The 23,390-nt window shown below is 39.4% G+C and overlaps 1 protein-coding gene across 2 annotated transcripts in view; it reads right to left on the bottom strand.

Moving 5' to 3' along the window:
* The window catches only part of LOC146462181 (charged multivesicular body protein 7-like), a 31,529-nt gene extending 8,282 nt beyond the window's left edge, over window positions 1-23,247 (bottom strand). The window contains exons 1-11 of one of the 2 annotated variants that reach the window (XR_014857208.1): window positions 22,801-23,247; window positions 11,523-11,711; window positions 10,905-10,975; window positions 10,441-10,503; window positions 9,313-9,361; window positions 8,570-8,689; window positions 4,856-4,954; window positions 3,372-3,414; window positions 2,141-2,233; window positions 1,193-1,212; window positions 372-847 (exon numbers count right to left, since the gene is read on the bottom strand). Coding sequence is in view for 1 of the 2 variants with exons in the window: in XM_085085967.1 (XP_084942093.1) it covers window positions 650-847; window positions 1,193-1,212; window positions 2,141-2,233; window positions 3,372-3,414; window positions 4,856-4,954; window positions 8,570-8,689; window positions 9,313-9,361; window positions 10,441-10,503; window positions 10,905-10,975; window positions 11,523-11,711; window positions 22,801-23,241 (1,386 nt within the window). In the remaining variant the exon portion in view is untranslated. Of the gene's footprint in view, window positions 1-327; window positions 848-1,192; window positions 1,213-2,140; window positions 2,234-3,371; window positions 3,415-4,855; window positions 4,955-8,569; window positions 8,690-9,312; window positions 9,362-10,440; window positions 10,504-10,904; window positions 10,976-11,522; window positions 11,712-22,800 lie in introns of those variants that run through there. The other variant, XM_085085967.1, reaches the window with a different exon arrangement.
* Between the last annotated feature and the right edge of the window lie 143 nt (window positions 23,248-23,390).

The raw sequence follows: 23,390 nt of genomic DNA, 5'->3' as shown, positions 1-23,390 counted from the left end.
AAACCAAGAAATCGATGTCATTGTTCTTGGATGAGAAGGGAGTTCTTCGTTTCAGAGGTCGCATTCAGAACTCACCTATATCCTATGATTCAAAGTTTCCGATATTGATTCTCAGAAAATCATGGCTTGCTACGTTAGTGATTCAAGATGCTCACTGTAAAGTGATGCACAATGGAGTGAGAGACTATAGAACGCCCCCACCGCCGCCGTTACCAGAATATCGACTGTCAGATGATTTCGCGTTTTCGTGAGTAGGCGTGGATTTTGCTGGACCCATTTTTGTTAAGGAAATTTACTCCGAGTCATCAGGAATGGACAAGTCATATATTGGATAGGACGATAGAGTGTATTTACCCTAATTCTAAGAATACCTGCGGGTGTAATTTATCCAGAATACATTTAACCTTTTCATTTACCGCTGCTTAGAACGGCCACTACTGTCAATACTCTAGATACGAAAATCAAAGAAGCTAAAATCTTTAGACATAATCCGAAACATCATTTCATTTGCCTGATCAATTCACGAGTTCGCTAACTGAGCGCTTCGATTCTCAACTAGTTTTGTCCAAAAAATGCTCATCGTAAATGAGAAGAAAGTAAGATATTACCTTATTAAGATCGTAAGAAATGTCGTCGTTAATTTTATAACTTAGCACAAATGTATCGTTTTTTGTCGTGTTTCTAGAGTTCCAGCTTTACTTGGACTGTACAAGGGAACATCAGGCAAATTTGTAATGTCTCTATCCATATCAAGCTCTTCCGTTAGCGATTGTGCTGGCCTTGCCTTGGAACTTTGATCAGCAATAGAGGTAATGCTGTCGGGTGGTCCTGGATGAGGCGAAGAAGGCTTTGTGGAGTGAAAAAAAAAGTCCTATTTCAGCTTGAATAATACAATTTAGTTCAGTGATAATGGATACCTTTAGCTTGCACATCTTCGCGAAAATGGTGCTATTAAAAGTTCGCCACTGTTTATGACAGAAGTTGGAATCACTGTCTCACTAATGATGGAACTACTGTGGTAATGAAGGGTTAAAGGTTCACCTTCCCGAAAATGGTGCTATTAAAAGTTCGCCACTGTTTATGACAGAAGTTGGAATCACTGTCTCACTAATGATGGAATTACTGTGGTAATGAAGGGTTAAAGGTTAAACTTGAAGACAGCGGAATAAAATACAACAAAAGTTTGTTATACCTGTGCTGCAGCCACTGTATCTGTAAAGCAACAAAAAATTGAACTTGATATTCCAGTTTTTGAAAAAGAATGCATTGGAATAAGTTCATAACGGTACAATTTGCGCTGTATCTTAAATTTGTAAACAATTATCACATTTTAATTGGGTCAAATTTCCAGTGCAATAAATCCTACAAAAGAGGAAGAAAATAAGCAACAAATAATAAAATAGGATCTTGGAGCTGATTCGTATTCAGCCAAATGTAATTCAGTGAAGACTGCACATTGCTCGTGGTATACCGTGAATATCCCACTCGTGACTTGATTTTTCTTTGTATACACACTCACCTAAAGGCTCGTGTGTATACTAAGAAAAATCAAGTCATTCGTGGGATATTTCACGGTACCACTCGAAAGCATTGCATAACTAGCATGGAATAATAAAATACAACCGTTCCACGCAAACTTCCATTGTATCGCAAAATGCCTCAGAAGAGTGTTCAACCAGGCTAATCACCAGATAACAGATTACAGGCTTAGAACTTTACAGAACGTTGATCAACAGAGCCTATATATGCACTGTGGACGAAAGCGACTTTTGCAATCTGTTATGGATCAACCAGAGGTTCACTCACATGGTTTTAACGTCCCTTTGACAGTACTTGAAGTATATTCAGAAAGTACCTTTCAGATTGTCCTTTTTGGCCAAGTACGGTGAAAATCGAGCACAAATTTTCAAGTTTCCCTGTGCAGATTTGAACAAAGCTTAACTTTGTACAAGAAAACAAAGCATTGTATTGTCGCCGCTATGCATGTTTTACTGGGTTGTGCAAGAATTTTAAGAGAGGAAGCTACTACATTGTATATATTTTCTGATAAGAGAACTGCCTCACTCACTCACTGTGTAGACATATTTCAAGAACAAGACGTAAGGAGAAATTATTAATGAAAATGCATTCAACTACTCACCTGTTTCGCTAATAATGAGACGTTCCAACTCCTGATCCAGTTCCATCAATTCCTTGTATCCTAGTCCAGTGGTTTCAGAGGCAAGTGAATTTCCTAAAATTAATGTTAACGCCATTTAAATTGCCTAATAGTGATCCATAAATGTATGTTGCTCAGGCAACTAAACGAATCTTAGATGGATGGTAGAGGGATGGATGAAGAATTGGAATCTTATTTTCAATCACAATTTTATGAAATCAAAATAAACAAGTTGCTACAACCACATCCAGTGCACCTTACATATGATGTTGCCCTTGTTCACACTGTCTAATTCCTCCACTGTAAAAAATACCTTTATACAACAAACAATGTAAAACTCCCGTTTTGTTTGGTGTAGCGGAGTTTTTGATTAGAGTAGAGATGTACGAATGACGTCATTGAATGGTGTGGCAAATTTTCGCAGGGAATAAAACCGTCCGACGAAAAATCCGACAACGGCCGTTGCAAGTGACCTCAACCAGGTTAAAAAAGCTAGAACTTTGTTGTGATGTGTAAAGGAAAGGAATATTTTGTCCAAATATGTCGCAGATAGAAATCCGGTAATCGTGAAGTAACCGATCACGAATCACAATGAAGCGACTGACACACTAATATTCTGGGGTCAGAAATTCCTTCTGGAATAAAGGTTGGTTCTGAAAATATTGTTTGAGAAATTCATTCCGATTATGCTCAAATTTAGAGGATCACAATTGCGTGTGTGCAGTAGTCTAGAAGTTTGTTTAAAAGTTTTTTACTCGGCTCAGACAACGCGATGCTTGCTCAAGAAATGTCTTGGTTATTGTGTAAATAGATTTCATTTTGCCGTGGGTCTGAACTGTGATAACGCACAGAGGACGTCAAAACGTGGTAAGAACATCGGTCATGCTGCTCATATTTCTCTATGACCACCACGTTTGACGTCATCTGTGCGTTATCAGACACACACCAAAATGTTAAGTTGACACAGTTCTGGTACCAATCAAATGTCTGATGCTTCTCAGCAATGATAACGAGGAGTGAAAAGCCTGAGCATGCTTCATTAACCTATCCAAAGGTGTCTTATTTCATATTTCCCCTCGTTTACCATTCACCTTTGCCTTCATATCACATGGAATTCTAAAGGTAAAACATTGAAGGGTATTATCCTTATTTATTTAGGTACCTTACTATCTTTTAACACCAAAAAGCCAATCATTAACCAATTGATACAAACCTTTCAAAATGGCTGTGTCTATGTCTTGAGATACGTTTAAAGTCTAAAGAAATAAAGAACCAAAACTAGTATTACGAGTGACTTGAAAGTATTAAATAGTTGAACCAACTAAACAACCTATGGAAATTTCTCGGAACACGATAAAAATCCTAACAAGCTACCGAACTGAACAAGAATGGTGACAATCAGTAACCAAAATGTGCCAGACTCAAACCAACTCATCCAAAAGAGGGGAGTAGCATTTACCAACCTCTTTCGGTGTACCAGAAAAATTGCCACCTGAAAAACTATGTATTGGCACTGTTACGACTATGCAACGGCAATGTACACAACAATCAGGTCCTTTCTCTGTCACACACTTTCCAAGAGAGGAAGCCCAGGTGCAATTCTCTATCAGATCTCCCCTAAAAATAAGATATTCTGCACTTTCCTGATAAATCAGAACAATGCCTTTCACCTTCGTAGTGTACTCTTTATTGGTTAATAACATTGATAATAAATAATTAATAACATTAATAATAACATAGCTGTTGACGGGTTAACTGACGGATGGTTTACATTATTCTGATCGGAAGTAGTATAGCCTCTTCAAATAAAACGATAGTCTCTTTAGAAAAATAAAGGATTTTAAGAAAGAGAACGCTTAAGAAGAAAGATTCTACAAGCTTTCGACACTGTCAGAGTGTCTATGTCAAGTGTGTTTAAAGCTATTTGTGTATTTTTCGTACCAAATGTTATGAGTAAGGCAAAAGGTTTGTAGATGCAGTCGCGTGATAATTAAAACATCTACCGGTACTGTCGCATGACATAGCCCATCAGTAATCACGCTTGACAAAGACACTGCAATAGTGTGAAAGGTTTGTAAAACCTTCTACGTTTTATCTTTTGGTCCCATTAGATAACTATTGATCAGAATGGGGCTCATGACTTGGTTCTAATATTGTTACAGAATTGTACCATGGCACAATAAAGGTTGTACTTTAATATTGTCACAGAGGTATATTTTAAGTTCTAGTTAACATTTTCTTTGACAGAAAAAAATGTGATACAAATCAGCGATAAAGTTTTAAAGTTCAAGGATAAGGTGCAAGGAATTAAGATTGACACCACCCGAAGGAGCGCATACGAAAGAGCAGGACAGCAATGAACTTACTTTAAGATCTTTGTGAAAATGCTACAGCAACCCTGGCCATGTTTAAAAGAATATTATGCCCAAACTCAACAACCAGTCTAACTCAACCTGTGCAAAGTTATGTCCAGCTCAGAGTATTTTAATGTTATTTTCTCCTCTTTCAACACATTCTCGCTATTGCTTTTCATTAGCTTAAGTAACGTTTTGAGCACTTTCACCACTCTCAACATTTGGACGCGTAATTAAAAAAAGTATATTTATACAATGCGGTCTTCTTGAACATGGAAATTATCTCCAAGATGTTAAAATGTAGCAAATTCTGTGGTCATATTTTGTATCTAAGTTTACTAACCTCATTTAAATCATCCATAACATCTTCAACACTCTCAACATTTATCTCTGCATGTAGGCTCTTTAGTGATGCTGTTCCAGATTTCAGAGCTTCAACCACCTTAGAAAATTATCACCATGACGTATTAAAATAACATAAATATAACTTTCACTTTGTTTTTTAATGTATTTTAAGTACTCTTTTTCGCAAGTCAGCCAATTGGATTGATTGTACGTTTCAATAAACTTAAAAAACAGGGGTGGGCCAAAACCATTTTTTCAAATCGACCCAATACAAGAACAAATATATGTTGATATTGTAATATATTGTTATCGATATTGTGAAGTAATCGCCCACGATTTGTATTTGACGTCGTTGCTCAGGAAAGTGTCATACAGCGAAGAAGGCGACGAAAGGAGAGAGTTACCACTCAAGAAAAATGTTACCACTCAAGTTGAGTTACCACTCAAGAAAAATGTCACCTCACAAGGAGTTCACGCATGCTCTCACCTAAGACATACAAAGATAAAGGGTGGCTTACACGACAAACCATTGCAGTTAGGAATTCAACTTAAGCAGTTGCCCTGTGACATGCTAAAAGAAGCCAGTATTGTTCCTCAGGCATTCTCAGAGAAAACTGAAGTCATTTTTTGGCCTGTTAAGTTTTAACATTTGTCCATTGTCGCAGAAAGAGACACGTATGGTGGTCTCAGGAGATGTTTCTGACATGTTCCGTCATGTGCGCTTGAGACCAGAGTACTGCAAGTATCATTGATTCATGTGGCGTAACTTGCACCTAGGACAGCTTCCCGACGTCTACGAGATGAATTGCCTGGCATTTGTGCAGCGAAATTTGTCGTGATAATTATGTACTACGGAAGACAATCAAGAACAATTGCCTGCCGCTGCCACTGTAGTACGACATGACATTTTTGTCGAGGATCTCCACTCTTCTTGTGTGAGTGAGGCAAAAGCAGTGACCTTGCGCGAGGATGTCCCAGCCCTTATGGCCAAAGGGGGTGCATCTAGGTACGACACTGGAAGCAGATCGAGCTGTTCTTGAAAAGAGCCAGGAGATGGAAGAATTATCATCTGGACGAGCTTTGGGTATCAGGTAGGACCTGTAATCAGGGAACCTGAGGTTCACGCTAACACATATTGACCATCCGCCTGCACAGAATACAAAGCGCAGTATTCTGGATAGATTGTTTTGATTGTATACCCATTGGGATGGGCTAGTCGTTTCATCATTCGTGCCAAGTCCTGCTACAACACACATGCGCCCGTGGCCTCCATTGGGAAGACCCACTGCCAGATGACATAGCTGGATGGACCAATTTGAAGAGGGATATAGCAGCCCTGAAGTCCTTCGTCGTTTGACGTTACATCTATAATCCGCCATGCAAGACATGGGACAAGCATTTAGTTGTTTTCTGTGATACTCCTGAAGAAGCATGTGCAGCAGCCACTAACATGCATGCCACCTCGACTGATGGGGAGTATGTCATCTGCTAATGGCTAAGACGCGTCCCATGCCCTTGAAGACAATTTTCATCCTGTGAGGAGAGTTGATGGGTTGCCAACTAGCTGCGCATCTTGCAAAGACTGTCGGCAAACAGCTCGATTAGAACATGCATAAAGACAAGTATTTGTCAGACTCTACAGCTACGCTGTGGTGGATTTAAGATGAGCCGTGGAACTGAAAGTGATCCTGCACAGTGGCATCACATACGCACAAAGCTAACGCTGCGACATCACCTCAAGAGGAGCTTCTACAAGTGACATTCAGGCTGGGTCATCATGGATCCAAGGGCCAGAATTCCTCAAGGTTAACGAATCAGAATGACCGATTGACGATGTGTTGATAATCACGTCATCAGTAGCCAAGGCTGAGATGAAAAGGAGGGTACTCAAGGTTCAGGTGTCAACCCCACAACACATTGATCCTGCTGTCTACTCTAGCTGGATCAAGCTTCTCTGCGTGAAGCGTGGATCTTACGCTTTCACCATAACCTGCACAACATGAGCATCACAACTCAGGCACCATTTTATCTGTTAAAGAACTGAAGGACGCCGAGTTACATTGGAGGAAGTGGACATAGAAAGAACACTTTCCAGAAGAGGTAGAATGGTTATCGAAAGACGTCCTGTACCATGCGCCAGCTCCATTGTAATACTTTACCCAAAACTGGTGAACGGAGTCCTAAGTGTTACCAGAAGAAACAACAAGGCAGAACAACCATGGAAAGCCAAACATTTTAAAATTACCCTGTACCATCAACATGATGTGATACGCCTTACTGTAGTGTCATCGAAAACTGATCTATGTGGGGGTGGAGCACAATACAATAATACAATACAATGTGTTTATTGACAACTCCCCAAGGGGACTTTTCCGTGACAACAACCTAAAAAAACATCCAAAATCTGATATAAACTATTCATTAAAATATTATATACATAAATAAGTTCACGTTTTATAACCAAAAGGGATACTCAATTTAAAAGACGATCTCAGTAAAATACAATATACATTTCAAGTGGATAAAACTCATTTAAAAGAAACGCCTTGGGTTGACACTTAAAAACTGAAACAGACTTATTTAATTTAAGAGCAGATCTCTACTGATTCCACAAGGTAACAATTCTGTAATGGAAAGACCTCTGGCAAAAAGTTTTAAAAAGTTGTATGTTTAGCTGTTGGGAACTTCTAGTCACCCGTCCGCTTACACTTATTGCAAGACCACGTATTCAATTATTTGCGAGAGAAGTTTTGGATCTTACATGAGTCTTGCAGAGGTAAAGAATTACACTGACCGTTTCAACCACATCAAGTCCGTGTGCTGACTCAGACAATGAGTGATCTATCAGAAGCACACCGACATGTCTGCAGCTCTCAAAGAATGTCATGATGATTTGGCAGGACACCTTCGGCATGACAAACTTTTTCAGAACATGAACACGCACTTCTGGAACCCAAGGGCTATTCAAATGTTTCAACGAGTATTGCAGCGACTACTTGACCTGGGCTAAAAGTGAAACTCACAGCAGAACCAAAGCATATATTACAGCCAATCCATTTTGGGTATCTTCCGCAGTGACTGCAGATTGATATTGTAGGGCCACTACTGGGAACCAAAAAGAGTAACCGTATTATCGCAACTCTAAATGGTCAAAGTCATATGTGATATCCAATGAGCAGGCAAATACATATGCTAGACGTCATGTCACAAATTGGCTCTGCAGGTTCGATGTTCCTTTTTATATAAACTCAGATCAAGGACGCTATTTTCAGTCAAGAGTGACTGATGAATATTTATGCTACTGGGAATCGAGAAGATAGATCCATGATCTACTGCTTACAATCCAAAAGGTAATGGGTTGGTGGTCCAAAGAAAATCAGACAATCAGATACAGACATAACCGCCATCCTAACGCTACTGATGTTGGTACTCTACGACGCATCAATGGTCAAACAGGGTTAGTGAGGTGATCCTGACTGCATAAAAATGTGTAGAAATGTCAGAAGCGGCCACCAACAGACCAATAAAAAAGTATGTTGCAAGCCCCATTGGTTTGATTTGCATGTTGTTAAGGCATCTTTCTGACAATCTTGAGACCAAGGTTCGATTCCCGGCTGAACCACAGTTTTACTAATTTCGTTAGTTATGAAGATAATCTTTTTATGACTATTTTGAATCAGTTATTATAATGAGACTAAAATAAGACTCTCACCATTTTGTTTGTGTGTGCATGTTGTATTCTGTGCATAATTTCTTCCAATGAATTTACGTTAGCTAACACCTTGTCCAGTGTCTTCTGTCTCAGATCTTTTCTTTTAAGCAAACGCAATGCCTGTTAATGAATCACAAATTATTCATATCAGAGACGACATCATGCCTTTTTTTCTTGGAATTAAGACAAAACTGAAATACCTTAGCTCCTGGTGTAGTACTTCGTTGGAAAGAAAGCGATTCCTGATTACTTTCAGAGAAGGCATCCTCCAAAGTCCAATGTAAAAAAAATCCCTTAAGTGACTAATGCCAGCTTGATTATTGATCAATGGAAAACTTCTTACTAAGTAACGACCAAATGTATGAAATGCAAACCTTTTTATACTCATTTATACATTTTTTCTGTATATATTTGTGTAACTTCACGTTATTTGTAAGATTTAAGCACAGCTTAAATGTCTTGAGAGTTTCACTAAAGAAACAACCCGAGTCCACATTTTACCATGTCACCATTCTCCGTAATGCTTTACTTAAAATCCCTGAACATGAACAACAAATACAGTTTACATGCTTACTCAAAATAAAAAAGCTAGGACTTTTAAATACCTTGCATGTTTTAGTCCCCAAAAAATTGAACTAGCTCAGCAAAGAGTTCCTAAGTGTAACCCCGACACCATCTGCGGCAAATGTGTGCGGGTTTTTTTAGCAACACAACACATCAATTAATGAATTTTGTTTTAATACCTGCGATCTTGAGCCTTCCTTTACAAATCTCGCTGCCTGTATCCTGCAACTTATCAAATGAGATCAAAGTTGTACAGCTGAATAAAATAAGCAAGCCCAGCAAGAGAGAAACAAGTTTCAGATTCTTTGAGGAATTTTTTCTCTTTGGGTTAAAAGAGCATGTTCGAAACTTTGATCAGCAGATTCAACACAGTCACGTTGAAATTTATTTCTCAAGAAATAGCACAATAAAATAGACCAAAATGCACATACACACACATCTCCTATTTTACTGCTGCGATGGAAAAGAAAAATCTGTACCATACCATCATTAATCGCATTGTCAATCTAAATTTTGCATAAATTATCAAAGTGTAATAAGCGGGAAGTGATAGTGTCATGCCATAGATCGTTTCATCTTTTGGGTAGCAATCTGTGGAAAATTTGACAGTCTGTGTGCTAGCTCTTAGGCTTTTTGTTAGGCCAGATTTGATTTAATTGCCACCGAACTAAGTAACTCTTCTCATCATTGCAAGGATCTGCAAAAATTTCTTTGGTTACAAATGTTACCCACTTGTATAATATTCACAGGGAAAATTACGGGTGCCTCATAACGCTTCAGATACTGATTTCTTGTATTTCATGTTGGTTATAAAATATTTCTAAGATACAATTGCTGTTTTGGTGCTTTTCTGACCAAGCTTTTCAGTTGTTTGCAGAAGACATCTGAGTGTCATTCCAACTTTGCATGGTGTTGCTTTTTCTACAGGAACAACAGTTCCCTTTATGCAAGGGCGAGAAATACCTCCTGGTAATGTCAGTAACTAGGATGTTGTGATGGCAGGAATAATAGGTAATCGTTGGTTTAATCCAGTTCAGTCCTTCTTTCGTAACAGCTAGGTCAGCCCACAGCAATGGACAAAGAATCCAAAGAAGAAAAGAAGGTAGTTTGCTTGAAATATGGATGATAATAAGAGAAATCACAGCAAGCAAGAAATGGCTTACAATGGTCGGACTGTTTACAGAGAGCAAAGGAATGATCTTAAATGAGGAAATTGCAAGCAACAAGCAGAAGAGAGAGCGGCAACTGTAACTTTCTCACTATAGAGGGTAAAGAGAATGGCTGCATCATTGATCACTAATCCTTACCTTTCCACTTCATTTGACAGCTTATTCGCTTGAAGTGTTAGACTGGCGACCGTTTTTCTGAGCCTTGAAAATAAAATCAGGCAGAGTTTATGTTTGATTGATATAACAACCTTTAAACATAAGATGTCCAGGAGAAAACATGTCCAGGAAAATGCATGGAAGTGGGGTTGGGAGATAGATCGTTGATTAGTTGTGTAACCAAAGGTTCATCTCAGTAGCTTCCATATGCCATTGACACAGTTTTATTCAGTTTTGATAAAATGAGATTGAATTCGAGCAACAACAACAACAACAACAACAACAATACTTTATTTCACCCCATAATTATTACAATAGAAAAAATATATATAGCAAGGCTAACATTTCAAAAGTTAATGCTCTTGAGTTGATGAAAGCCCCTAGCAAAAGTGATGTGTTACGATATGAAAATTACAAAAATAAAAAAAAACAGGAAAAAAATTTACCTCACAATGTCAACATCACTTTCAGAGACTGGTGAAACTTTTGACTCCGCTTTTCTTGCAAACTTTACAATCTAAGATTTCAAGGGGAACAGTCTTAAAACTGTAACAATTGAAATAAAGCAATAGACCACATTTCTTTGGTAACCTTAACACATAGAATCTGGAATGTGATTTTCAAGTAAGTGATAATCAGCTATTCCATAGGCACAATTAGTAGAATAATAAGAACTCACTATTTCATTTTACCAAGTATCAAAATTGACAGAAATCACACATCAGAAATGGTAATCGCCATTGCAGGCATTGTTTGCCTATGTTTTAATAAGTCATTTTAACAGTCATTGTTAAATTTTGTAATTATACTTAGGACATAGGGCCTCTAGTACAAGCTGTTATCTCTTACCTAGTATAAATAAAATCACTTTCATTATCATTACCATTGTATGGGGAAGTTACACATTTTAAACCCATTATGGATTGCTCGAGTTGAAAATAGAGGGAAGGTATTTAAATGAAAGGGAGCATTTATTTGAATACAAAACGTAACACAAAACAAAGAAAAATATAGCTGTTGCATCAGAAAATACACAGCTGTACAAAACGTATATTAATACAAACCTTCTCCCCTTCTGTTGTGATAAATATTGCAACTTTACCCTGTTTGTGTAAAGAAGCCAGGAGAAATGCAAGCGTTTCATCATCAAACTTTTTACACCGTGTTTTGAGCACATTCCATGGTATTACGTGGTCAGTTATTTCGCACTGTACACATTCATAATGTTTCTTGAGAACTGAGTCTGCATATTCCTAATGGAAGAAAAATACAAACTGCTTGATTTTTTTGTTTTGTTCTCAATGTTTATTTTTATTTTTTCAACAATTTTTATTTGCCTTACACGACACGACATTCACAATACTGAACACTACTAACATTACTCACAATACTCACAATACTAACAAGAATAACTATATCTACATTGTTAACAATACTTACTATACTTACAATACTAAAAGTGATCACAATGTCCACACTACTTACAGAACTACTGCTATGCCTGCTTTATCGATAATATAATAACAAAAGTAAATGAATAAAAATTAAAAAAAAAAAAAAAACGAAAGAAACATACACTTATTTTGAGACTAAACAGAAAAGAAAGGATTAATAGGTAGAAATAACAATAATTGTAATACGGGATGGTGTGATAGGAGTGTGACCGCGTCAGACTGTGCCAGAAATAAAAATTTTTGAGATAAAGGGTTGCCAGATATGGTGATATATTAGTAATATTTGAAAGTTCTCCTTTTGTTTTTTATTACAAGAATTTTGTACGCCAGTCTATTCGGTTTTTTCGTCTTTAGAACGATCAGGTGTTTTTGACTTGTATGCTTTCCCATTTCCTTATTATATATAGGGCTAATGCTTATTTAGAAATTCATGGGTTCACCTCAGCCCTTTAACTTTCACCGCACAGTTGATTCTCTGACTCACCATTTGTGCCATTAGTGCTATAATATGTGGCACAGCCATCAAAAAGACCATGCGAAAGCTCACACAAAGAACCACAGGGATGTGCTGATCTGGTGCCCAGTCTTCACAAAATTTTGTGGTTACTTTAACAAACAGGAAATAAAATCCATGGCAAAAGAACTCTTTGTGTTACAGAACTGATCAGGACTAAGTTTACATCATGCGATTTAAATTCCTCGTTCGACAAAACATGTCATTCAATTAAAGGTTATTCTACAATAGTGCACGAAATGCTGTTTGACATATTACACACGCATTGAGGAACCTGGAAATGAGAAAAGCATGTTGTACAAGACCACCATTTTTTGAGGATCATGGAGAAACGAGTCCAAAAAATCAGCAGGGAAACTGAGAGATTCCCCTTCCTTTCTTCCCTTGCCAAACAACCGAAATCAAGCACTTAGCTGAATTAATAGGTTCTTATAAACCTTTAAGAGGAAATCCCCCAATGGCGAAGACCTAGCATAGTTCACGGGGAAGAACATCAAGTGACAACATACTTCCCTATTCCCCTCATTGATATTTCCTAACAGCTGGACAACAATGCCTTGAAGACTTGCAATCAGCAAAGAAAATCGCAAGGCAATGCCCGTCTTGCTGGGCATCGTTCTTCCTAACTTCTGAATGGTACTGTCCTGGACCAGACCTCATTAATAGCCTTCTTGGAATTGTACTTTTCTTTCATCCCATCACTGTGGCAGACATCGAGCAAATGTTCCACCCAACGAATGCCTGCGCTTCTTATACTTCAAAGACAACAATAAAACAAAGACAATCATGGAGTAACACATGAATTGTCGCCTCTCATAATGTCCCCAGTGTGGCCACAGCTACTATCAGCATCAGGAGAACTGCAAATGATCTTGAGAAGAGGTTCAGGAAGACAACAGCAGATTTTACAGAAATTTCGACATAGCTAACACACTGGCATCAAGACCTTCAATGAAGAATGCTGTTGAAATGATGTAAGACCATCCAAGTTGCATTGGCAATCAGCAACATAGGTCTTCGCAAAGCCATATCCAACTGTTCTGCAGTATTGGAGCCTTATTCTGCTGTGGCTTAAGGTATTCATTCATCTGGATGTTTAAGATGATGTCCTGGCAAGGCAACATTCCCCCTACCTCTGGTGGGACTTTACAAACTACAATTTTATCATGACCAGTGTATCCTCTCCTGATGAACCCTTCACACACAGAGGTGAACTGCCAGCATTTTGTTAATTGTCAACAGTAAAGCATACAAGGGCATATTTATGTAGCATATACCAAATTATTCGTGATGAGCAAACAAAAAACAAAGCTATAAAAAGAGAACAGAATTTTTCAAAGGTATCAAACTATTATTTGTTAATAGAGTGGACGACCTCCTTGGAATCACAGCTCCAGAAATGTTAAGAGGAAACCTTCTTCTACGACAGTTGGTGATTATTGGAAGTAGAAGGAATAGTGATCAACTGACTTGACATAATAGTGGCAGTACTAGAAGGACTCCCTCGTGGATCTGGAGTAAGTTGCCATCCCATATTGTTACAAGGCGAAGGACTTTGGACAGGTCATGAAACATTCCATCCTGACTGGAACTGGAAAAGGTGTGGATGGCATCATCAATCGCTCTTCATCCTTGGCCAATGTAGAGTACAATCAGTCAAACGGACCATTGTTCCTTGTTTAGAGCTTTCTGGAACAGTCACGAGAACACAGGCCTTTCAGAGAGTACTCAAAGAAATCAACATGGAGATAGGTAAAGTCGCCTTCCACACAGACTCCACAATTGTGTTGAGGACCATGACAATCATGGTCGTTTGGGCCGGATAAACAGTATTGGCGAATGTTGGAAGACTGAAGTGGAAGGAGAGTTGAACCTTCATTTGTTGTGAGAGGAATTCATTCAGGTTGATTTATTGGCAATTGGCACCACCATCGTTTTGAGGACTTGGCAAAACATTTGAAGGAACAGTACGATTATTCAATGTTAGACAAATCGAGCGGGGTCACCAACACGCAAACTAAGCATCACTTCAAGCCATGACAACGACAACCTCTTAGTCAATGTGCAACTTGCAGACCAGCAATGGAAGTTAAAACAGGAGGAGGAGATGAAGGGAAATGAAGAGCCTGAAAGAGAGTTCATGGGCCGCCTAGACAGAACTAAAACAGTTGGTAAATTGTAAGGGACTTCTCATAAAGAATTCAAACTTTGAAATTCTTTATAAAAGAACATTGTATGGAGGGTTTTTTTTCCATTTGCTTTGCTGGACTAACCTTTAATGTGAACAATGCATTCCTTTTTTGGCCACATGTAAGTGTGGAAGCTGAGGAGTCACCTTTTTTGCAAAACACTAGCGACTGTAATTTACACGGTCACAAAAGGAGACTGGTACTCGCTCACGTGCTAATGTCACGTGAGCTAATATATCAGTTATTGTTCGGTGTAGTTTTCTGCTGGCAGGATTTCTAGTGTTATGAGAAAAAAATTGCTGTTTTTCAACCGTGCTGACAGGTTTCAGGTAATCAAACAAGCCTTACAAGCTCTCCTGGAGAATGAAAAAAGTCGCGGCAAGTAAATCCAAGAGTTGACCGCCATTTCTGAAAGGCCTTGGTGCCAAACAATAAGCCACAGCACCTACAGCTGAACCACCCCAATTGAACTTGCAAAAGGAAACTCCGACCAGTAGAGAAGCACCAGTGCCTAATACGGTAGAGGAAACGTCAAATACGTCATGCAGTCAACTTAAAGAAGAAACTAAGCAGATTAAGCTGCTGCCAAGCGTTTATTTTGCCGTAAACAACTAAGACGCGCCGAGTGACCGTCTCCAGATGGCCTTGATAAACAGTAGATGCAAACACTTTTCTGGAATTCAACTGAAACTCCTTTTAAGAGATCAGGAGCAGGTTAAACCTCTGGACATTGACACAATTGCATCAAAACAGTCCCGTTACCTGTGGGAACAATACAGCGAGCTTGTTGCTCAAAAGACACAAGGTCTGGAGTTAACAGCCTGTTTAGTTCCCTCCAGAAAGGAACTTCCCTCAAAAAATTACGCAATCCAGGACCTTTGTATCACAAGTACTATTGTTGCTACTTGTGGCGTTTGTTCTGCTGGAAGTGGGGACAGACGCCCACCTCAAACCCCGTATTTAAAACAATGCGTAAATTCACGACTTCAGTGTTCCCTTGGATCAGATCATAAGCCGTTTTCAAGTATTTCCTGATCCCACAGGCCCCCTCAAGGTTTGTTTACGCAATTACAAACGTTTTGCTGTCAGACCCTTTCCTAATCACCCAGCAGATTTTGCACAGGAACAGTCCTGATATTGGTGCCTTTCCCTGTTCATCTGCGACAAAACCTCCTTAAATGGAAAAAGTTTGCTAGCCAGAATGTTATACTCTGGTTACAGGAAGGAGTGCACATTCTTTTCTTCAAGCCTCCACTTTCTTGTGTCCGACCAAATCACCGTCTGAACAAGAAAGAGTACTTTTTTGTGGACAGCAAGATACAAAAACTCCTAACATCACAAGTGGACAAAGAGGTACAAGAGCACCCCATCTGTGTTTCAATCCCCAAAGCTGGAAGAAAACATCGGCTGATTCTAGACCTGTGGTGGGTAAACGACTCCATCAGTACTCCAAGTTTGAGACAGTCAGACATAACAGAACTGAGACATTTTGCGCACCCAGGAGATCAGTTTAAGAAGCTCGATCCACAGAGCGGGTTTGGCATATTCTGGTAGCAGAATCAAACCAAAAGTATCTGGAATTCAAATACTTTTGAGAAAGTATTATCAGTGGTGTGCCCTCCCCTTTGGTTTGGCAGGCAGTCTGTACTTTTTCGCCAAACTGGTTCAGGCAAGTGTGAAGTACCTAGCATTCTGCATTTCTCGACTGCACACGCTTCACTTTGTGGACGATTTTCTTATTTCAGACCAACCCGATTTCATCACAATGGTAACCCACCAGACCATCGCCATCCTAGAGTCACTGGGTTGGAAGATAAACATGAGCAAGTCTGTTTTGACTCCTTCAGTTCAAGTAACCTTCGACACATTATCCAATCTACCCCAGAGGGGATTAGCATAAGGAAAGTGCAGGAAAAGCTTCGCAGGTTAAAAAAGGTTGTTCAGCGCTTTCTTCAAAGATGCATGGCTTCTGCACAGGTGATTGCCCAAATAGCTGGTCAGTGTATTGCCATGGCAAAGTTAGTAATGCCTGGTAAACTTTGCCCACGGTCTCTGTATCGTCTTTTGCACAGGAATAAAAACGTGAAAAATACGGTATTAACTTAAGAGTGTGTGCGATCTTCACTGGTGGTACAAAAACAAGTAGTGTTGGAATTGTCGTTTTCTTAACAACCAACCAATTTCTCTTCAGATGTTTACCAATGCTTCCAACCGTAGCTAGAGAGTGAGTATCGACGGCCACAATGCGTTTGGACTCTAGAATCGGGAGACAGCCAATCTGTCAATCAATTATCGCCAGTTGTTAGCCATACTTCTGGCTCTACACAGTTTTCGCCCCCTCTTGCAATCCTCAGGTCATATGGTGCAGGTTATGACCGACAACATTGCCACAGCTGCCAATATCAATCACTGGGGTGGGCCAAACCCAGGTCTTGCAGTCTTGACATGGTCCTTGTGGTTCTATGCCCACAATCTCAGTGTAACTCTCACAGCTTGGCACCTTACTTGGGTGGAAAACAGAAAGGATAATTTATTGTGTCATATGAGCAGTCACCTAGAGTGGTGCTTAAACAGCAGCACCTTTCGACTGCTCAAAGGGGCATGAAGTCCACACACCATAGGCCGCTGTGTCACATGGGCCAATCATCAGCTACCATGCTACAACAGTTGCTTCTATGATTCCAAAGCTGTAGGGATTGACTGCCTGGCCCAGACAGACTGGGATTTAGAGAACAATTTTGTACACTCCCCATTCCATCTCATCCTAGCAATTTAAGATATTGTTCGGTGGCATAAAGCAGATGCAACTGTGATTGCTCTTTACTGTCCATGCCTTCAGTCCTTGGGCAACAGGCCAGAACCTCTTTGAAACCCGTAGTGTCAGCTGTTTGGCTGGAAAGTGAGTGGCAAGCACGACTGAAGTCCAAAGGCTAGTCTGAGGAGGCAGTGTTTATACTTCCATCTGCTCTTGCCACATCCACCCTACAAACATATAACAGATCATTGCAGTAGTTGCAGATTTTCTATCTGTCTTGCTATCAGACTTTTCCGCCAGAGAACGAAGGTGTTCTTGTCGACTTATTTTATCGGTCACTTAGAGTTCCAATCATCCGAAGGCCATACTAAAAGTTGCTCATGCCAACCCTTTCTGTTCTCTATGAAGCTTGGGGCCACGTTATGCCAGTGAATGTACAAGACTTGCATCGTTTGCTGACTGCTGCAGTCATCAAGCTGTGCATCACTGATGCCATGGATCGTTCTAATGCTATGCCAGTGGAGCCCTTCAGGCAACTCTTTATCAGCTGGGGGTATTAATAGTCAGGTATCTATCATGCACCTCTGAATGGAAGCAGATACTTTACTACCTCTTACCACCACGTGCCGTCCCTCTGACTTGGCTCCTCAAGCCACCCGTCTGAAACACGTTGGCTCCTATGAGCAGAGTTGTTTGCGTCATTCGGATTACTTTACAGTGACAGGATGGTAGTCACATTTTTGGGCACCATGAATGACACATCACTTTTATCCCAGCGGGAATATTCTGGTAAACCAATTAGATCACAAGACTAAACAACAGAAGCGCTTGTAAACAATAATAAACATGCGCAATGCCTATTGGGTGAACATGGGCCTTTAAGCAGTTGCGAAAAGAAAGCCTGAAAAAATTCAGGCTTGAACGGGCTTCGAACCCATGACCTCTGCAATGCCGGTGCAGTGCAGTGCAGTTTGTTACAAACTCACAATATGACCAGCTCCCAGTTGGCTTGATAGCTGAATTGGTGGAGCACTGCACCGGCATCTATTTGATCTTTCAACTACAGTTCAAAATGTGTAGTTCCAGAAAATATCCATACCCCACCCACGGAAGGGATTTTTCATATGCCCCCCCCCCCCCCTTCCCCTCTGGATTTTCCATAATCAACCCACAAAATATACCCCCCTCCCCTCCGGAAATTCCAAAATTTCCCCACACCCCCTGGAAATATTTCTATTTCTAGTAAAAGCAATAAATAAGCTTATTTATTGTTCAAGAGGCCGAATTTCGATGCTTACATGTGTTTTCTAATAAATTTGCGTATTACTGTGACCAACATATGAGCAGAAGTCGCGTGGTAATGTACTTATCAAATTACAACCAATTCCGCTTCAAAACAAAACAGCAACACATCAGTATAAACAAACAGATATCAAAATGCAAGTTCACATTCAAGGGCGCTGGGAAAAGAAACGCTTTACACTACACCATTAAAAACAAAACAATCAAAACAGTATCAGATTTCCGTGCACAAATATTTACCTATTTCAGAAAGAATGTGGTTTCTCAGATTAAATGGAAAATCTAATGTTTCTTGGCATTTAACGAAGATTCCACTGTTTTTTTTTGTGGCACGAAATCTTGTCTTGCTCTCAGAGTTGCGTACAGTGTAAGTAAATCTTCTCCCGCGACAACATTTAGCGTCCCGTCGTCTTGTTTTCTGACGGTCAAAATTTGACATGTCGCCGATTTCGGAACTTGCATAATTTTTCTTTTATTTATGACTTTGTTAGACTATGGTAAACTGCCTACTCTGGAGACCTGGCAGAACTAGAAAATCTTTAAAGAACTAGATTTTTTTCATTTAAAGTTTAGCCGAAAATGACGTTGCAAGTTTGAAAACACTTCAGCGCACACGCTGGAATGTTCTGTAAACCAAATTGTGTGAATAATGCATCGTGTTACACTCTTGTCACACTTCCTGTGAATTACTTGGGATGCCTTTTGTAATATGAAAATGTAATGATTTAATCATTAATACCATGTGATTTACCATGGGTATCGAAGAAAATTTTCCTGTCTGTTGGGCGATAATATTTTGTATATTTTGAGTTAAAATTCGTGAAGCAACAGGACGTTGTTTATTTATCTGATTTATATCGAATGCGGCTTGAACATTTTGACAAATAAATATTTGCCTCCTGCCCTTCTCCTGGACTATACAGTCAAACCTGTATATAACGGTCACCCTTGGGAAATGGCCAGGTGACCGTTCAATACAGGGTGACCGCTGTACACAGGTTTCCTTTAAACTTCCCCAAAAGTCAATAAATAGCATTTTTATGTGCAAATAAGCACTCAATTACGAGTAACAGCAACGCGATAATCACGATAAAAAAGGCCGATAAAATGTCCGTGGTGTACTTTTAGGGAGGTGCAGGAAAAGTCTGCTGGAAGCTAATGAACAACGTTTTTAAGTGGAAAATCACTCAATTTTCAATTTTCAATTTTCAGAAAAGCAATAAATACAACAAAAATGCCCATAAAATGTCCGTGGTGTACTTTAAGGGAGGTGCAGTATACTTTCAGTGAAAAACCGCGGCTGTCAACTTGAAAAGTTGGGTACAGGGTTATAATCAGGGAACTATGACGAAAGTGAAAGCAGTGTGGTACGGTTGTGTTGTTACAGTTACAGTAACTATTTTTATGGCACTTAAATGTTATCTGCCACAAGCATGTGACGAACGTAGGCAATGACACGTATTAGCAGTTGTGTTTATTACTAATATTTGTATTTTTGTGAGACCCCTACCTTGGAAAAAACAAATATATTATAATTATTGATACACCCCCCTCCCTCAGGAATTTCCTGGACCCTTGACCCCCCCCCCCCTCCCCACCCCTTTGGAATTTCCATTCCCTTCCATGGGGAGGTATGGATATTTTCTGGAACCACACAATATATGTTACATATATCCATATTCATTTAGTCTTTTAAGAAGAAAATGATGGTTAATTAGGTTTTCCAGAAGATTGGGGATGTGACCAGGGGGAGGGGAACCAAACCAAATCGTCTTTCATGTAGTTTGATATAGACCAAATTTCTTTGGTCTCATAGTCTAAATTTTTGCAATGCCATCTCACAGTCTCATTCATTTTTATGAAAATACCAGTCTTGCCAACTCACAAAGTCACAAATTTACAAATCACTAACTCCGTTTATGCAAAAGATACAGGGCCCAGTTGCATATTGCAGCTTAACACACATATAAGTGGAAGTTTTCTGCAGTTGTTCCCTGTCTTCCAAAAGACTTTCTTGCATTCTCTTTGTGTTCTCTATCCTCAGAAAACCACCATTAACCAGGTGGTTCAATACACTGCTCATGAAAATCCTTTGGAATGCAGAAAATGGTTGCAGAAAACTTCCAAGCGGACCTAGGCCTCCCGTTATTAAAAAACAAAATTCGTATTTTGTATCAAGTAGGGCCTGAACAATCTATGAAAATCGATGATGGAAAAATCAATTGATTAATCGATGGCAATCAAATACGGTTAGTTAATTGGCATGGATTGGCATCGGCCAATCGATAACCAATCGATAATCACACAAAAGTAGTTGCTAGCTTCATCGCTTTTGTAATATGGTTCAAGATATGGTTTAAGTTCCGCCAACTCCGATGGCATGAAGTTTTGCTCCAGAGGCCACTGTTACCTCTCCTTCTCCTTCCCCGCTGGATATTTTAAATGGTTTAGTTTTTGTTGCCTTGTAATATGACAGAAAGGAGTCATATCATGCACAGTATATTGTTGGCATATAATGTACTGTAAGATTGAAGAAGTCAGGAAAAATTGTTGTATGTAGGACAAATACAGATCAAAACAGGACTACAAGAGACAGCGGGGAACAGCTCCGGACAAAAAAAGAATTGAACAAACAAACAAAAAGGAAAGATTCAGGATTCATCTTAAATTTCTCCTTGTATACTATTCTATAGTCATACCTAAAACAACTGTTGTTTTAGGTATGATTATCGCTGTTGTTGCCAATAAAATGTAACATACAGTAAAGACCATGTGTTTTAAACTGAAAATATTTAACAAGGAGTGTATACAATATGCGAGCCAGCGAGGCATGCGAGGCATGAACAACCCCAACATAAAACTGCTAACCGTTAAGCTAACCGGGGAGCTATTTAAGCTAACCTAAGTGCCTTTTTAGGCTAACCGGAGTGCTCTTCAGGCTAACCAGTGTTTTTTAGGCTAACCTGAGTGCCTCACACGTCTGCCTCACGTGCCTCGCATGCCTCGCAGATTGTGCATCCCCTTTAACGAGTACTGGTCAAATGAAAACTGACGATGTTATTTAATTGATGGATTCTTATCTTATCTTAATTGATAATCGATGAAAATTGATTATCACAAAACTTTTGCGATTGATTGTCCATCGATTACCAATATCGAGCCTCTCTATGGGTATTTCCGAAGAAATCGAAGACGCGAAGATCACCGCGGAAAAAACGAAGATCTCAAGATTGAAGCGAAGATCTGAAAATTGACCAAATTTTGCGTGATCAAATTGAACACTCAGATATAAAACTGTTAACACTCGTAAACACTACAGAAAATATCTGTTATTTCTGAATTTTGGCACTTGACCACATTTCTGTGTGTTAAAATGGTTGACAGACCTGCGAGATCCCCACTGTGTGTCCGTTGTGTCAATAAAAGCCCTTTTCAGTAACAAGTGAGACAGCTCGCAGGCTATTTGTGGCTTAGCTCGCATCCATAGTAGATATTCAAAGCTAAGACAGACAACTGTCTTGTGAGTCTCTAGGAGCTCGTGAAATTTCTTCTGGCGAGTGTCTAATGTTGTTTCTCATGCAAGACTGCAGTTTCGATTTCTTGGAATCTCATCAGTTGCTAGCATGTTAAAATGGGGTTAAAATGTCGCCAAAGAATCCAACAATTCTTTATTGTTTCAATAACTGTTTATATTGCTTTGTGTGAATTTAAACAGTGAGTTATGCAATTTGCTACTGAAGTGAAATATTTATCAACTGTGAATAATACTGAATAAACGTTTAAACCATTTCAATCCAAAAAAACGAAGATTTGCAAAAAAATCGCGAGGAAAACGATGACCGTGGGTACCCATAGAGAGGCTCAATATCAATCGATTAATTGACATCGATTGTCATCGATTGTTCAGGCCCTATATCAAGCTAACAATCTGGGCCCAGTTACTCAAAGCATGGTTAGCGCTTACCCAGGTTAAATGCCATGACAACCTATAGGTTTTAATACCTCTTAACCAATGGTTAGCGCTAACCATGCTTCGAGCAACTCAGCCCTGCAGTTTAAACCGTTGCAGCATGGGGTTGGGTTAAGTATAAAAATAATATTGTTGGCTCATTAATTATACGTATTTACCTTTGCTTCATCGACTAAAACAAACTCTTCGTTGGGACTTATAATCTTATTGCTGCTTCCTCCCCAAACAGTACCAACACTCCACCAAAAAGATCTTCTCACCAAACCAAATGACCACGATAGCCATCCCTCACTATCATAGTTCAGGAAATCTTCTTTCTGGTCAAGCTTTCCTTGTTGAATCATTTCCCTTATTACAATACTAAGTCCGAGTGGAGTTAAGCCATTTCGAGAAAATCTTCGCTTCAGTGTTGTTAAATCGATGCAAATGTCACTATGATATTGACAGTTTTCGAGGATTGCCTTGCTCCAGAAGTGTAATTTTGAATCCCAGTGCTTAGGGTTTACTTCTCTGCTTTCCGTAAAGGCCGAAAACATAAAATTCATCCGATCATCGTCATCCCAATCCGCTGGCAAACCCTTATTCGTTTTGTCCGCCATATTGCTTGCGGGTTTGTACTGCATGACAAGTACACCATATAGACACCAACCAGCGTTCCAAACCGTCATGTAATGGTCACAGACCTTCCTGGTATATAAAATAGGGGATATTACATGACCGCGCGGAGATACGAAATTTCCCTTCGAGT

The sequence above is a fragment of the Pavona decussata genome, unplaced genomic scaffold (assembly GCF_977016875.1).
Source record: "Pavona decussata unplaced genomic scaffold, jaPavDecu1.1 SCAFFOLD_190, whole genome shotgun sequence".
Lineage (NCBI taxonomy): Eukaryota > Metazoa > Cnidaria > Anthozoa > Scleractinia > Agariciidae > Pavona > Pavona decussata.
The sequence above is the reverse complement of the archived record's forward strand: the minus strand, read 5'-3'. Positions and strand labels throughout refer to the sequence as shown.